Here is a 17,500-nt window from a genome sequence, read left to right as displayed (position 1 = left end):
TTAAACTGATGCTTTCGAATAACTGACATTTGACTATATGTTGTGTATCAGAAGTGTATTAGGTAACACTTTATACTGACTGGTGACTGCACAAACTTTGACAAACTGACGTTATTCAATACATTTAGATAACAAGTAATGTTACCATTGTGTAGCTATATTTTAACTGTGATCATGTAGGTCTGCAAAATCCAGTTTACAAAAAGTAGGCGACCAATGCAAGCAAATGAGCGTAATTTTATTAGAGGTGGGTGTGGTCATCCACAGGCACCATACGCATTTTTTCTAGAAAAGTGTGGCAGCCTTGGCCTGTCCTTCAAGAGACCTCTCTACACCATCCTCAGAATCCTGAAGTACTACTAGTGTATTCGACAAGTAGCACTGAAATAGTAACCTGAGAGTGAATCACTCATTATACACAACAACTTGCAGAACGACCAGAGACCACATCCCTCTAGCTTGCTCTTTCATTGCAAACTAGAGTCTCAAAACTCTAATACTGTGTGCGTAACTAACAGCTGGCATTAGATTTGTTGCATACATGGTGAGGCTCTTCTCTCCTTTTGTATCAGTTAGGTTAATAAACTGGCACATAAAATCATGATATGATAATATATTGTGACAAAATGTCATATCCGACACCCACACGTATCTCGCGAGAAAGACTGAACTGTAACAACCCAAGCTCAAACAGTAACCAAATTTCTTACATACTGTAGATGCTTGAAAAAGAGCCCATCCAATTAACAGCCTTGAGGTGGTTCTGTACTTGCTTGATTATGATATTACCCCACGGCTCAAGTAAGCCCCTAGCTCCTTTGTCCAAGACTCTAAGATTTTTACATCTCAATCCTTTAATTAGTGCTAATTGGTGCTTTCCACAGTGACTGTTTGCTAGATTAGTGCCTGTAGAAATGCTGACATTCAACTTGTGCATGCCTGTTGACCACGTGTTAAAGGTGTCAATGTTTGAGAAAGACCCCATCCCATATTTAACCTTTGACTCTGGCCAACCATTGGGGTGGGGTAATAATCAAGCGAGTGTGGTAAACAGTGAAAATTTGCTTGTTGAAATCATAAACTTAAGCGTAAATGTCCAATTAAGTGCCAACTGAATAAGTGCCTCCTTAAGACATAATAAACCACTACTACTACTACTATCCTAGTGTAACTTGTGTAGTCCTTAGAGTGTGAACTGGTGCATGAACAGCATACTGTATTTCCGCAATAGTGTCCCATGGACTCTATTTTTCATAGCTCTGAAACATAGGCAATTATTTAAGCATGAGACACAATTCAGGCATGGGGCATTATTACTTCGCAAGCACAGAGACTGTTGCATCGTTTGTTTGCATACCATCACACTACACAACACAAACAAACTACCGTAATCTAATCTTCTAGTCTTACTGGTATGTATCCTGGATACTTTTACTATCACTTGAGTCGTATTCCTGATCTGTTGCACGCATTGAATCTTCATCATCACTCAGTGGTTCTATCTGGGTGTCCATTTCATGTCCAACGTACACATTGATAGACGCGCATGCATTTATATAACTGCCACTGTTACTGGGTTGGAATACTACCACAGTGGGGCACTAAATAAGCATGGGACATTAATGTTTCGTTAATGATCACCACGGGGCATTAGTTGAGCATGGGTACTATTCGCGAAGGTGTGTGTTTTGATATGAGAATTGTCAACATGCATTGTCAGTCTACAGTGTTGCATCTTTGCTGTGCTTAATTAACCTTGCCAGGCAGGGTCTGCACGAATGCAATCAAGTGTCTCTGCCCAAATGACGACCCCTGGGCAGTCATTCAAACAAACTTCCGGTTATATTTTCAAACCAAATATCAATAGACAAGCACTAAAGTGCTAAACCCTCGGCCGGTGTATGTAATGACATATCTCATCACGTGATAATGCTTTGCATACTGAGGTTTTAGCTCAACCCACTCATCTCAGCTAAAGGTTTCCGATGCATTCGTTTAGCTAAACAAAGATGCAATACGTGTAAACTCGTCTCCAGACTTGCGTACTTACAGGTCAGTCACTTCGCTCGACAAACAGACACGCTGTCATGGACAATGCACATTCCCCTTCGCAAATTCCCGTGGAGTGCCAACTTTCTGTTGAGCGCAATACTATAGTGATTTTTGCAACAACACCGCAGCCGCTCAATCACGCACACTGAAAATTGAAGCTGTCAGACTGCAGAACCACCATGCAGAAACACTGGAATAAGCAAAATTTTACAAGTCGGGTACAGCTAGACGTACCACACTGCGCCTGAATCCAGTACCTTCACTCCCTAGACGCCTGGTTGTTGGTGGGAAAACATGCAGATGCAAATGTAGACTCTAGGCGTTGTTTCTGTGTGCTAAACCCTTATGTAAAGCAGAGGACTAAACACCACGTACAGGATGGACGTCCGATGGCCAAAGCAGCTATCAAACAAAGAGAGGTGGAGCCTCATGATGACATCACATTCGTCTATTGGTCAGTAATGACACCACTTCTTGTCTATTGGTTGGAATAGCTTCATTTGCATCTGCACTAATCGAGTATAAATACGGTCGTACGTACTGTCGTCATCCAGACGACTACTATACCTTTAGCTTGGATAGCTGGGCCTCGGGTAATGAGCCAGGCGTGGAGCTCTTGTTCAACATTTACGGTAATGTATATGCGTATGTATACAAAATGAAAATGTATCAATATTATAATCGGATTATCCTATTTGTTGAACGTAGACTCACATTGAGCTGAGCCTTACAGAAATCAAACAAAACCAAAAAATTATTTGGTAATATTTATTTAATTAACTATTAATTTAAAATTGTTATTTATTAATTATAATTTTATTATTATATTTCTGATATATTTTTAAATATTGTCCATGTCAATAATACAGCAATCGCAGAAACTCTAAAAACTCAGAAACTTGCTACTCTATCATAAATCAGTTTACTCGGTGTCAATATAGTTTAATTAATTAGTAGTCCTTTATTAATTATATGAAGCAAACGTCATACGTTTTGATAATAATAATAAATCTATTAATTATTAATTATTATTTATTAACTATTTTTAATTATTTTTAATTAATTATTTATTTATTATTTTTATTATTATTTATTAATTGTGTCATGCTCAACCAGATCAGTCTGGTTTGTAAAGTCTATTACAAGTACCGAAAGCAAACCCTGCTTCAGAAGTATTTAGACAATCACGGCTGTCTAGAAAGAAGACACGACTTTACGAAGGATCCGAGCAGATCCCAGAAGTACTGTTTTCTGTAAGTGCTGCAGGTTGTGATGACCTGGAATAATGTCCAGCCACAGTGCAATACCTGCGTGCACTGTGCCCAAAGCTCCCAAGACCACCAGAACCATCAGTGTTCGACAATGCCACATGCGGCTTATCGCCACTTGCAAGTCGCTGTACTTCGCCAACTTCTCAGCATGTTTCTTGCCAATGTTGCCATCAGCAGGACAGCTGATATCAATAAGAAGACAAGTGTTTGTCTTCCTATTTCTGAGACAGATGTCTGGACCATTGGCTTTGATCTTCCTGGCAGTGGGGATGGTGGTATCCCACATCATAGTAATGTCATCCGTCTCCACAAGCCTAGCAGGATGATGCCGATACCATCTGCTCTCCACTGGAACCCCAAAATACGACAAACATCCCAGTGAATGATGGAGGCCACCTGATTGTGTCGATCAGTGTAGTCCGTCGGTGCCAAAGCACTACAGCCTGCCACAATGTGGTCAACTGTTTCCAGGCCTACACTGCACGTGAGGCAAGTAGGACTGACTTCACGATGTAGAATCTTGTGCTCATAGTACCGAGTCCGAAGAGCTTGGTCTTGAGCAGCAACAACCAGTCCTTCAGTTGCAGCAGCAAGATTTGCTGCCTTTAGCCAACCGTAGGTCTCTTTCATGTCCATAGGCGGTTGCTCAGTGAGACGACGATACTGCCCGTGCATAGGCTTCCCGCTCCAGGACCGCACACGAAGAGAACTGCAACACGTACGGTAATGTCTCGCATCTGTTTCAGGCGCTTGCTCGAAGCCACCTTCAACCTAGATGAATGCATTCCTGTGTAAGTTCTGCGACTTGTTGTCCAAAGAAAGACTCCTCTGCAGCTGTGCAGTAAACCGACAAGCCATGCGCTTGATCGAGTGTGAAGATTTTCCAGAGTCACACTCCCGTATCATCTGCATGAAAGGATCAGAACTGTCAGCAAGGTAACAGTTCAGCCTCACAATACAAGATTGATATGTCGACTCAATCTGTTGTAACCCCCTACCCCATCACTGCAAGGAGCGTACAGTCGGTCAACGTCTGCAACAGGATGGTGGACACCGTGCATAGAGAGGAGCTTTCTGGTCCGTCGATCGAGCTGCTGCAGGTCCGTGCACCCCCAATGAATGACGCCAAAACCGTAAGTGAGAACCGGTAGTGCAAACCCATTGATGGCTAGAATCTTGTTCCGACCATACAACTCAGTCCGGAGAACCACCTTCACTCTGCACAAGTACTCACGACGGAGTCTCTCCCGCATCATGCTGTGCTGAATACCGTTACTCTCATCCACGCCCAAGTACTTGTAGACTTGACCCGGTTCCAGACAGTTGATGGTGTCCGTTTTCCTACCGTCACACCACAGTTGTGTCCAGATAGCCTGCCGTTGACAAAGTGTGCAACAGCACATTTGTCCAGACCAAATTTCATCTGGATGTCATCAGAGAAGGTACGAACCGTGTGCAACAACTCGTCCAACTGATCAGAGTTTCTGCCATACAGCTTCAGATCATCCATGTAAAGTAGATGACTGATAAGCTGACGTTTGGCAGTCTCACCATGCCCAGTGGTCATCTGGTAGCCGTAACCGATTCTGTTCAGCTCCTTGCTCAGAGGATTGAGAGCCATACAGAAGAGAAGTGGAGAAAGTGAGTCACCTTGGAAAATACCCCTCCTGATCTGCATAAGCCTTGTCTTGATCGTACTATTCCCGCAAGAAAGCACCATCGATGTCCTCCAACTCTTCATCACACATGACAGGAACCCGCACAAGACTGGACTGATCTTATGCAGCTGAAGGCGTTGGAGCAACCAACTGTGTGGCACGCTGTCATAGGCTTTATTTTTATTATTATTTATTAATTATTTATAATTATTATTAATTAATTATTTATTAATTATTTTTAATTATTATTTATTAATTATTTTTAATTATTTATTAATTGTTTATTAATTATTTTTAATTATTATTTATTACTTATCAATTAATATAAGGGCAAACGTCTTATGTTTACTTAGTATTTCCCCCACCTTTGTCTTGGTCAGTTTCACACGATCCGAGTAGCAAATCTCCATCGGTATCATTCATATTGAACAAAGGTGGCGAGACGTCTGCCAGATTAGTGAGATTGGCTGACGTCACATCTGCAATGACGTCAGAAGTCAACGTCTCTAGCCTCGAAATCCCTTACAATCGCTCAAATGTACCTTCGAAATTCAGGCTAGTCGTCGGAAACGTTGAATTTTGATCCAACGTCGTCATACCGACGAAAGAAGAAGCATCGGGTTCGAACGGATTGTCCCCGCCATCCATGTTGCATTGCATTCAACTAGTTGTTGTCCCGGATAACCAATGCCCTTGCTTTCTCGCATGTCGGACCTTCAGTGTGGCGCGCTCTTTAGTGGCTTGTGTTCGTGGCTGTCGACACTTTAAACTATAAAAGGTAACATTTTGGCTTGCACTAAGTACCGTTCCCCGAAGTCTACTAATCTAGCACCCAAATAGGACCTCACGACAACAAGCTACCTGTGAAGCTTTGAAGCCTTGCTGCACTTCCAATAGAATGGCTAATTTAGCCTAAGTATGTCTAGTCAAGCGAATTACGCTTTGCAAAGTCACTCCAAACCTTTATAGCGCGCGCTAATTGATGCCCTTATACGTACGTACTGCATAATTACCACATAGCGCGCGCTAATTTTTGCCCTTTAGGATGAAAAAACCAAAAAATTGTCGGGCTGAATATTGACAAATTGCTTGTTATCCAATAACATCCAACTTGATCAACAAGCAAGTAAGAAACAAGATTCATTCGTACAGATAAATGCAAGAAGTGCAAAATGCAAAAGGTTGAGCACCGAGTAGATCGCCCAGTGCAATACATAGCACAGATGCGCAAGCCATAGCACAGATGCGCAAGCCATCACGGCTTCTGCGACTTTTTCTTCAACGTCAGACTGTCAAGATTCACCGACAACTTCTTCTTCTGTGGAGCACTGTCGAAGCAAAATCTAACGCAAGTAGAGATGCGAATAAAACATACAGAAATAGATGACAATATGGCATGCATGGGGCTGACTTTCGAAATTCCTCGAGCCGTTTCTCAAATTCATCTACTGAATCTTCGTCATCCTGCACAACAACATGAAAATGTAAGTTTCTTATTGGCAGGAAAATCAATGAATGACTTTACGTCTAATCCGATTCCATCGCTTGGCACTACGAACAACAACAGTACATAACAGCGGTATGAACAACAGACGATTCGATTTACCTTCATCGTCCAGACTACCTGCCATGTGGTGATAATTATTGTCTTCACCGTGTCCCTACATCATAAGGTCACATCAGATAATACAGAAATCAACAAACTCTTGAACAGTAAATAACATCATTCCAACAACTGCTGTAAGTCAAAATGGCAAGAAAAATTAACAGTCCAACTCAAACATCAAGTTCACCATCCACCTAGTGGCCATTTTCTCCTTACTACCACGTACTACAGCTTGTCTACAGCCTTTTAACAAAGGCACACGCTCACTTTACAACAAAAGATGGTCTAATTGCCCAGAGTTGTTCTGCTCTTGATGATAACTACATGTACTATGTCTTACAAACAGGCTTTCTATGCCTCTTCGTCTGTTACATCAAACTGTAAATTATTCAGCAACAGTAGTTCCACCATCGTTTGATGAATGCAAAAGTACAAGACAAACGATGCTTCAGGTGTGATCTGCAACACAGACATCTACCATGGGGCTAGCCGGAATTTTACCAGCAAAATGATTGACCTTGCTTATACATGTAATTTGTAGAACGACCATATTATCTCACATAGAAGAGCAGTGTTATAGCGCAAGGTTTAGCAGACTGCCCTTATACCTCGAGACACAAGGACATGCCCTTCAATGAGAGAATACTCGTTGTACTAGTCCATGTCTATAGTATGATACAGTACCACATATCGTACATGCACCCAAGCACAAACCTACCCAAACACCATCAGCTGTGTCAAACTTCAACTCACTAATGTCATGTACCCAATTCACTTACTATAGGTTTTCCAATACATACATCTAATTAGTGTGTACGTCTTCATTGCTGTTTCACCTTCTGTGATGCAGCATCATGTCAAACTCTTCGTTTGCTGCTGTAATGGTTTTTTGTCCACCATTTTGCAATCTACTGTACTGTGAACGCAGACCATTCACGAAAGTCTTAAAATTATTCAAAATCCAACTCTTCCATGGACAACATGAATACACATTCACTCAAATGCTAACGTCTGGGTTTCCAAATCATCAGGGCGCACCCGTTTAGTTACAAGATGTCATGGTCATACTTTCTACTAACTCTCACCTATAAGGACACGCCCTCTATATGAGCTAATAAAGTATCGTGTGACCTGTGACACAAAAATGCCTGGTGAACTGTAGCACAGCATTACGACTGACAAAGAAATTCACAGGTAATAAATGCATAAAACAATTTGAGGCCAGAAAGTACATAGTTACAACTAGTAAACAAATAATTCACAAACACATTACCATGACTGTCGAGCCATTGCTGAGAGAAAGTCTCTCAGTTGTGTGTGAGTTGGTTGATCCAGTGTCGTTAGCAGAGTCGTGTTCAAGATCCTGTTCTGACCATGCGTAGCCATCGATAGAAGTAGGTCCATTCACATGCTTAAATATCGCTTCCATTGAACTGTCCCACGTATGATTCAAAGGCTCCTCATGATAATTGTTTAGATTTTCAGAAAGTGTCTTCTTCTTGTTTCCAGTACTTCGTTTAGCTTTAGCTTCGGCCTAATAGATAAAGATTTGCATGAGCAACATAACAACACATGCTGCTAAATAAAGTGGATAAGACATTCAGCAAGATGAATCCAAACAGACTGACAAACAGACATGACAAACAAACAACCAAACAGACAGACACACAAACAAATGAATAGACACACAAACAAACAAATAGACAAACAAACAAACAAATAGACAAACAAACAGACACACAGAAACAGACAGACACATAGACATGCAAGCAGACAGACAGACAGACAGACAGACAGACAGACAGACAGATTGCTAACTTTACGTATGCATAACAATAACAGTCAATGAACAAATGTTGAATGTCTTTATCATATAGAAAGTCATCAAATTTGCACTTAGACAAATTCGACAACTTTCTGAAAATCGCACGAGAGTTGCAAGACTGTACAACTACAGACAGTTGCTTTCTCCATCTATCTCTAAAGTCTGTTTCACTGCTTTTTCCATTTGCATCCTTTGAAAGTTTGGAGATCTTATCGAGATAGTCAGGCCCCAAAAGCCAAAGTGTTCAAAAACCAGTGGAATACATGTTGTATCAGATCCTGCTATAGACAGCTGTTGACCATATTTCGTTATTTTGCATTTTTCTCTCAACTCAGCAGACAGACAGACAGACAGACATGCAGACAGAGACACCTACCTTCTTCTGTTTCTGCCTGGATCTCTTGTCAGCCTTTCCCTGTTGCTTCTTTCCCTGCTTTTCATCACCAGTAATGAATGAAACCAATTCCTCCACTGTTCTAGCATCTTTGTCATCTGTGTCTGTCACATCATGCCCAGGCACACTGTCTTCATGCTCTTGTCCTCCTTGGTGAGAAGGCTAAGCAAAGACAGTGACAACAACCCCACAATTCTTCCAAACAACACACTGACCTTTCTCTGGTTCAATCTCTGTCGAAGCTTGTCCCTTACTTGCGTGAAATTATGACTGGTTGGTGCTGTAATGCCTTGCCCGTGACCAAATAACTCACAATAATAACAGTTGCAGTGCTTGCCTCCGGAACGTGACCCACTAGAAGTAGAATTCGTGCCCATTGAGTATGAATTCATCCCACTCGAAGGATTGACTCCAAAAGATGGATCTACTCCTCTGCTGTCAGACATACTGTTATACGGATAGTCAACTCCCAGAGAACAGACAGAGCTTGTCTCATCCGATTGACTCTCGAGTGGTGGCAATGGGCTGCTAGAACGAGCATGACTAGAATAATCTTCTGATGACTGATCGTTACACGATGGATGTGGACTGCTTGGAGGAACAGTAACAGATGGTGACACCGGTGGAGTATACGATGCCAGATTTGTAGGTGATCCTGTGTTGCCTGACTCGATAGCTCGAGCCATGCTGTTCATCGTTTCAGGAATAGAAGTATCAAAACAATGCTGGTGCTTCTCACGTGCCATTTCACACGCCGGACATTGACATGGCGATCGAAATGACAGTTTGCTGTCAAGGGCAAGAACGCTCTCTCTGTTCTTCATTTCCCAGAAACGACCGATACCATTCATAGACACACCATCACAAGAGCAACCTCCTTTGGGTACAGTCAGTGTTGTAGACTGGTTAGTGACACCACCAGTACCAGCACCCTTTCTTTTCTTTCGATTTGACTTCGATGACTTCCCAGTCTTTGTTCGACCAGATGTTGATGAAACATATTCAATGCTCTTCCGAGCATCTTTGCACCGTTCACACATACATCTTTAGACCACATCATAGATTAGGTAAGCACAAAACAAAATAAATTTTCAGGTAGTCTGTACAAAACAGTCTGGCTGATAATTCAAACATTATGGCTGCCAGTTCATACTTTCAACACAAATAAGAGGACACACCAACATGCAATGCTTAATGCCTTAATAAAAATATTTATGCAAAACAAAACTACAGAACTACAGTATGAAATCAAGAGTCATTAACATCAGTTGGTGTTCATTATCTATTAATAGCGAAAACTGAACAGAGACAACAACGAAATGTCTTCTCATTGACAACATGTACTCATCAACCCTAATATTGTTAGGTGTACTATCAAACAGGTATCACAAACTAACTCCTTGTTTGGATAACCTAACACAGCATCTAACACATCATTGCAGAAACAGACTAACTAATTCAGAATCTATATGCTGACGACTTAAACAAATCTGTCGTAAATGTGCTGACAAAGAAGAAAGAAAGTTCTCTTTACACATTCCCTCAGGCTCGAATTGATGTTGTCTGCTCTGGTGTCGTTGTCATATACCAATGAAGTGACAAGTTGATACAGTGTAACTTCAAAATTTTCAAACCCTCACACATAAGACATTCCATAAGCCTACAGCATTTTCATCACATTGCTACAATGCTACACCTGCTGTGCAAGTAAAAATAAAAGTTCACTTGCTTTTCGTACCGTTAAGATGTGGTATACCTCACAGTTTCTGCAAACTGATCTAAGGCTACCCACCAATGACAAATCATGACTCGCACAACCCTTGTTGAGTAGGAACATTCAAACTGCAATTTCTGCTTACAGAACCAATGTTACTAGAATGTACAAACATACAGTTGAACTTATCAAACACACGTACGTTGCAAAAGCAAACTTGGTTGTGTGTTTAAGTTCCCCTTTTATCAATAACTGATTACACCAACGTAATAACACTCATTATTAAAGATCCAATATGTTCTCACTATTGAGCAACTAATCGAACACCAACCTGGTCTGAGCACAGCTTGGACATCGACACTCTGATGCATCCACACAGCCAACAAACTGCCGTACAGGACCAGTATACACAAATGCATCAGATGCCACTGACCTATTCCACACAAGTCACTCAAAGTACAATCAATGTCACACCATTCTACAAACTAACAAACCGGGGTCTTAAGGTATCTTCAAGAAGAGTTGTCTTTCTGCTTAAAACCTTCTGCAACACTTCGTCAGCCAATTCTCGTTGTTGAACTCGACTTAGTGCACCCAACTAATAAGACATAGTATTGTCCCATATTAAAGCTCATCATTTTGCCTTGTCAACAAGATTGATGACAACAAAAGTTAGTTTCACTACTTCGTTTACCTTTCTTGTCATCATCAGCCTAAAAATAGGATTATTGTCATCACAGTCCAAAGACATTCGTTGAGCCAACTGAAACTGTGGAGACATGTCGTTTTCGTATCTCTCCCGATCCAAGTACAAGTCCCACATAAATGTAAAATGTTCTTCGAATGATGGAGGACTTCCAGGACAGTCTGCATCCAACATATCTCTGCCAAGCAATCTCTACAACAAAAAGTTTGATCGTGTAACTGATAATTTTGTTTCAATGTTCAGTATATTCGGATGAACCTCTTTTTCATCTGAAAGAAAAAGCTGCTTGTACTTGTTTTGTGCTATTGGTTCATCAGACTTTGATCTTCGTTTCTCAATAAGCGAAAGTTCCATAGATGACGACATAGAGCCAGTGCAGTCACCTAATTCACTCTTCCTTTCTGTCAGGCGTTGAAGAATCTGGAAGCAGTGAACACTTGACATAAAACTGGTGATTCCGTTTCACACTATAAATGTTGTATACCGATCTGCCTTTATCATGACCCTTTCCAGGTAACTTCACATTTCTCCATTCTCTGTCTGCTCGATACATTTCCCTCTCAAACCGACTAAACCTATTCATAACACTAAACAGTTAACACATAAAATCAATAGTACAGTACACATAAACAGACACAAACACGGTTCGTCAGACACACGCAAACAAGTAACAAATAAATACCTAATGTACAAAGAATCATCACTTACTGTTCGAGAAGCATTGGTTCAGAGTTACTAGAATCCTGATTGGCACTGCAAGGAAGAACAAATACAATAAAACAAGACAAAACAAGAAATACAAATACACTTAATCAGGACATTAATTAACAGGCTTAAAATCTCATATGACAACCTTGTATGTTTTCCTTCACAATACTTGCCCCTGAAGGTAACTTTCTATGCATTACTATCATTCCAAGTTATACGTAAAGACATCACTGTAAAGGAAAAACTTATATTGCAGATCAGAAGTAAAACTTTCAATTATGTCTCTGCATGCAGAGTTAACCATTGATCACAACGCACCAATATTTTGGGGACCTCCAATGTATTTTGCCAAACCCACAAATCAACTGCTCAGGCATTTGGTTGAAAATCAAAAACCAGGAATTTCCCTATGTTCTTTCACAAAACGGTCAGAAAGTCTTCTTGACAGGCAAAAGATACACAGAAGAGCAAAAACAAGGTAAAGTCTTCATCAACTTCAAGATGAGTACAAAGGACAGAAAAACAAGTCCTCGAGTGCACCTAAGACAGGGAACTCAGTAGAACGCTGCATACCTCTAACAGCTTCCTCCCTCCATATTCTCTGACACAGTTGGCAGTCTTCCTTTGTACTCGTCACCACATGATTGGAATGCTGTTTTCAGTTACACATTCCTACAAGTGAAATCAAGCCATTCCCACCTTGAGCCAACCAAGACTGAAGACTGATGATTTCATGGCCAAGAGAGCTAACCAACTTGAACTAACAATCTTGTAATTCTTCCTACCATGTGGCTAGAGGTCACAGTGTACCAGCAAGTTTTAGTTTCTCATTAGAATATAAAATAGAAAATCCACTTACATTCAAATAAGTAGTTAATCAATTAACACAAAACAATCAGTCTCTTCAAACTACTAAAACAATCTCAAATACGAATTTCATCCAACACTAATCTCCATATGTTACCAAAAACAACCCAAACATGAGGTAACTGAAGTCTGCAAATCACCCCAACAGAACAGCATCGTCTGGTGTCTATGTTTTTATCAAGAATAAATTTGGGAGCACAGAGTACAAAGCAATGTATTAGGCATACATATAGTGTAACTTTAAAATTCATTTTTTGGGGGAATTAGACTAGCAGCTTGCCAATTCCTTGCACTGATCAGCAAGGGTACCAACCAGTAAGTGAATCACAACACTGACTCCTTGTTTAGAACAAAATTACAACTAGGTCCACCATGTGCAAATTAACCACACACGTCCAATACTAGTTTCCAGGTGAAATTATTGGGGGACCAACAAGATTTTGAGCCCAAAGTATATCTACTACAATTACATCAAAGAACCTCATAGCCTGAACAACTGCTCTCATCGCGTCATTGACAGTGACGTCAGTAAACACTAGATCATAGAAGAGATGCTTGTTCAACAGCTCCACCGTCACACCAACCCTGCACAAATACTCAGTCTCCTACACACACACACACACACACACACACACACAAACTCCATCAAAACAACAAATTTGTTTATCCACTTGTCTCGCTCACCAGAGGTGACAAGATATCAACCAGTGTCTCCATAGCAACACACAGAGACCAGTACTCTTCAGTCAACGTTCTTAGAAAATCTCTTCCCGACTGTACGGTACTTGTTCCCAATGACAATTTTTCCATTAGTCTCAACTTCACTTCCAGTATGTACTCTCTATATAACGATATCTCAGATAACATATCCTCAGTAGTAATAGTGATGTATCGGTTTACCTTGCTTGAGTTTCGACACGTTCAAAGAGCTACACAAATAGAAATATCACATCAGTGTTACCTCGCATTGGTAAAGGAAAACATGAGATGACCTGATGGGGATCGCGGCTACAGAAACTACAAACAAGGACACAATGCAGTCTCATGTTATGGAACACAAAAGCAAGTCGTCTCACAATTTCATAGACTCTTGTAGTCTGTCGATGGAACTACCTAAACTGCCATTACTGCTGTCATCTGAAACAAACATCATTCAAGTAAAGAAAGACTCGACAAACCAGAAAACTGTTGCTTCTAGACTGATGATATCAACCAAATTGTGCGACAAACTCACATTCAATTAGGGTTATTTGGTTGTTTTATTACTTATGCTCATCCCATTTCCCATCAGTTGCAATGCCCAACTTACAGAAATATTGAATGGCAAAAATTGCCACATAACCATGTGTAACCTTGCTATATTGTCTTAATTTATCATCTGTATCTCTATAAAAGGCATTGCGTGTGCGTGTGTGTGTGTGTGTGTGTGTGTGTGTTTGTGTGTGTGTGTGTGTGTGTGTGTGTGTGTGTGTGTGCACAGTTTGATGACACCAACAATTGTTTCCCTAAAGCCATTAATTGATCCTCGTTCTCTACCTACATGTAGCCTCAGACTCTTCTTTCACACTTCATAAACTATAATGCAGAAAGAGGCCTGGAAATAGAATTGTTACCAGGAAGATAGTTTCCTAACATTACAAATCTACCCTGGACAAATGTGTGTTTTGTCTAGACATCTCCTGTAAATGGTTTCATTACCAAACAGTACTGTGCATTGTAGCCTACTTCAACCCCTAGTAACCTCCAAATGTTAGTTTATACGCATACTACTACATGTAGTAGCTGTCAAAAATCGTAGTAATGTAATTAGCACAGTGCTGATCTTATTCATTGCTTTAGCTTCCACAATACATTTGATTTTTACACAAATTACAATTGTTACTTGAGGGAGTCACAAGCGACAACCAATCATGAATGTAAAGATAAATTTCTATCTATATATATAATTGCGCTAGCGGCCAGCTTGTCCCATCCCATCTGTACGCGGAAGTTGTGTCTGGATCGACTCGCCGACGCTGCCGAACGGGTGCGATTTCGACTGACTCACGCTCGACTCACCGGAACCCCTCTTGGGGACTCGACTCGGGTGGGCTTCGTTCCATCGTGGAAGTTGCAATTGCTTCATGCTATAGACGGGATAGACTCAGTGTGGAGCGGGTTCGATTTCAACTGCCCACCGCATGCACTCGGGACTTGCCGGGTGGAGGCTAGTTAGTTACTAATTTCTGATGTTCAGTCTTTCCCGTCATCAATTATGGCACAAAGAAAGTGCTCTATGTCTCCATTAGTATTTCTACGTCAGGAAAACATCAATAGAAAACAAAACGTTTGCCATGAGTATGCCTCTACATAACGTGTGTTTGAAACAACGATCCTATGCTAGTTCAGCACAAAGCAGACAAGTAGCAAAGCATACATTTCAACACCACCGTTTCTTAATGATCGATAGTCACAATCTCGATGTGATCTCACCAAAATGACTTATGACATAATGTCCAAAAATTCCTAGTAAGCCATTTTCAAAAGTTTTGTTCATATCATTGAAAATGTCTACAGAACATGAAGCAAAAAAAGCAAATGCTGATCGCTCTCTTGATCACTCCAAAGTAGAAGTTGGTCAAACAAAATGTCCAACGAATTCACCTCAAACCAAATAAATGCTTTGATTAGAAAATGTCCAGGTTCAATCATTACCTGGTATTGTCAGGGCTGCAGATATCGGCTGTTCTAAACCCAAAAGTAAGGCATTTGTTGATAGTTATCCTATTGTGACAAACACAACAGCCCTCAATGCAAATAGCTAGTATCATGTCAGGGCTCGAAAATCAGTCCAACTAGCTGTCGTCATTTGACGAGTTTCCAAAATTTTTAGGTCATCTAAATTTTAGTCTAGGACATCATGTTGATATCAGTCATGGTGTATAGTGGTATGCCACCATCTGTACGACTTTCTAGAATTCAGTGCAGTGCAAGCATACAGAACAGTATTCCCACAATGGCATGCAACCGACACACACATTACCGCTGGGCCAATGGATACGACATGCTAGATTTTACACAGCTAGACATTTTCATGAAGCAAGAAAGACAATAGTGATAGCTAATTGAATAAGAGACTAAAATCAGACACCTCTCTTTGTCAAAACAAGGCGGGATTTCAACCAGACTTCCACATATCACATTTTGGAAGTTGTCCGTTTCTTGTTACTAAAATCATGTCTACCTATTTCGACCTACAGGATTCACCATTGTCTCCACTGCTCCCTGGTCACAAACTCATGCCTTTACTGTGTCAGAATCCTGAGATGGCTCTTGCATGCCCAGTTTCATTATCCAGGATATGGTAATCCGGGGTATTTCTGCACACGGGGCAATTCTGCACTTTTGAATTCAATTACTTCTCATTTCTTTCAACGAAGACGAAATGGAATGTGTGAACACTCGCTGGATAGTTTATCGTTCTGCGCTTTAGGTAGCGGCAAAACACCTATGTTTGTGAGCCGGAAGAATTTCTAGGTAGTGTTTTTCATGCAAAGGTGAGCATCACTCTCTTGCTATAAATAGTGACAATTTACAAACCCAAATTATGCATAACTCCAAGGGGTCAACATATAAATAAGCCATCAAGAATAGCAAGAATTTCACACACTAAGACCACCCCTTGCTATAAGTAGTGACAATTTACAAGCACAATTAATGCAAACTCCAAGGGTCAACATATGTAAACCATAACAACTTACCTAAAACGAGAACAGTCACTATAGTTACGTAGGTGTGTGTGTGTGTGTGTGTGTGTGTGTGTGTGTGTGTGTGTGTGTGTGTGTCAGTGTTCCCATAACTTTTCCATGTCTGTATGACACTCGATTCATTGCCAGCTGTGTCCATTACATTACAGTGTATCCTTGCCTATCCGTCTCTCTGTGGGTAGCAGACATCAAAGAAGATCGTATACATAAAACAAACAAATGCATGAAGTATCTTCCCAACCCCATACTCTCATGCAATGACGGCACGAGACGGTGAGTCTTCACTTGCTGATTTATTGTGGGCACGCCTAAGTTTCTTGGGTGTTGCATTTTCTTTCAGCACCAGCACGCTACAAGGTCAGTACGTAAATCGCATTATGTGATTGACATGCTATCTGCAGGACGACGAAGATTGAATGTGAGTCAAACATGTGAGGGTTGGATATTCCGATAAGAACACACTCTATAGATAAAACCACGTGCTACTACATAGCAACCAACTTCACTGGTTGCTACCGTATTACCTCGCTTTTTACAGCAGTGAGCCTGACCAAGCCTTGCTGCAACTAAAGTCTGTTCGAATATTAGAGAGGACGTGAGAAAAAAACCGTATCTCGTGAAGTGGACGTCCTAGCAGGTTGATTCCAACATCATTTGTATTAGACAATTTAATTAAGATATCGGATATATGCACCAGATTCAGTACGGCCGTACCAGATTTCCTGCTACTGACAGGCCATACTGGATTTCCTAGAGCTGTACTTATTCTCCTATGAATTTAGTACGGCCGCACCCAATCTGCTGTTACAACAGTATACATGTTACATTGTACACAATTTGGCATATGACCTATTCTAGCACAACATATAATGATACCTGCTAGTGACGTTCCCGCTTGTCTATACGCACATCTAATTGCATGTCGCAACTCCATCCACTTCGACTGAACAACA

The 17,500-nt window shown here is 40.8% G+C and overlaps 3 protein-coding genes across 3 annotated transcripts in view; all 3 read right to left on the bottom strand.

Moving 5' to 3' along the window:
• LOC134178730 (uncharacterized) overlaps nt 1-5,615 on the bottom strand; it is a 10,220-nt gene extending 4,605 nt beyond the window's left edge. The window contains exons 1-2 of the mRNA XM_062645618.1: nt 5,524-5,615; nt 5,347-5,460 (exon numbers count right to left, since the gene is read on the bottom strand). Of these exons, the coding sequence (XP_062501602.1) occupies nt 5,347-5,460; nt 5,524-5,578 (169 nt within the window). The 5' untranslated portion in view covers nt 5,579-5,615. The remainder of the gene's footprint in view (nt 1-5,346; nt 5,461-5,523) is intronic.
• Nucleotides 5,616-5,876: 261 nt separating this feature from the next.
• On the bottom strand, nt 5,877-13,935 carry LOC134178795 (protein FAM193A-like). Its single transcript, XM_062645695.1, has 18 exons — nt 13,878-13,935; nt 13,794-13,818; nt 13,702-13,730; nt 13,486-13,642; nt 13,282-13,406; nt 11,935-11,979; nt 11,711-11,801; nt 11,485-11,646; nt 11,215-11,418; nt 11,015-11,118; nt 10,852-10,953; nt 9,022-9,850; nt 8,789-8,968; nt 7,861-8,121; nt 6,588-6,642; nt 6,507-6,532; nt 6,393-6,445; nt 5,877-6,324 (listed from the first exon to the last, which is right to left on the bottom strand). The coding sequence occupies exons 1-18, from the start codon at nt 13,883-13,885 to the stop codon at nt 6,237-6,239; spliced, it is 2,544 nt and encodes an 847-aa protein (XP_062501679.1). The 5' UTR covers nt 13,886-13,935; the 3' UTR covers nt 5,877-6,236.
• A 3,390-nt stretch (nt 13,936-17,325) lies between these two features.
• LOC134178444 (uncharacterized) overlaps nt 17,326-17,500 on the bottom strand; it is a 2,968-nt gene continuing 2,793 nt past the window's right edge. Inside the window, exons 7-8 of the mRNA XM_062645322.1 lie at nt 17,424-17,490; nt 17,326-17,345 (exon numbers count right to left, since the gene is read on the bottom strand). Of these exons, the coding sequence (XP_062501306.1) occupies nt 17,326-17,345; nt 17,424-17,490 (87 nt within the window). The remainder of the gene's footprint in view (nt 17,346-17,423; nt 17,491-17,500) is intronic.

The sequence above is a fragment of the Corticium candelabrum genome, chromosome 4 (genome assembly GCF_963422355.1).
Source record: "Corticium candelabrum chromosome 4, ooCorCand1.1, whole genome shotgun sequence".
In the NCBI taxonomy this organism is placed as follows: domain Eukaryota; kingdom Metazoa; phylum Porifera; class Homoscleromorpha; order Homosclerophorida; family Plakinidae; genus Corticium; species Corticium candelabrum.
Note: the sequence above shows the minus strand (reverse complement) of the source record. Positions and strands in the feature narration are given on the sequence as shown.

Excerpts from the sequence above, each read along its gene's own strand:
- LOC134178795 (XM_062645695.1), bottom strand. Across the intron at positions 9,851-10,851 it reads CCAAGCTGTGCTCAGACCAG|ATGTATGTGTGAACGGTGCA; the intron begins GTTGGTGTTCGA and ends TGTGGTCTAAAG. Across the intron at positions 6,446-6,506 it reads GCGATGGAATCGGATTAGAC|GATGACGAAGATTCAGTAGA; the intron begins GTAAAGTCATTC and ends GTTGTTGTGCAG.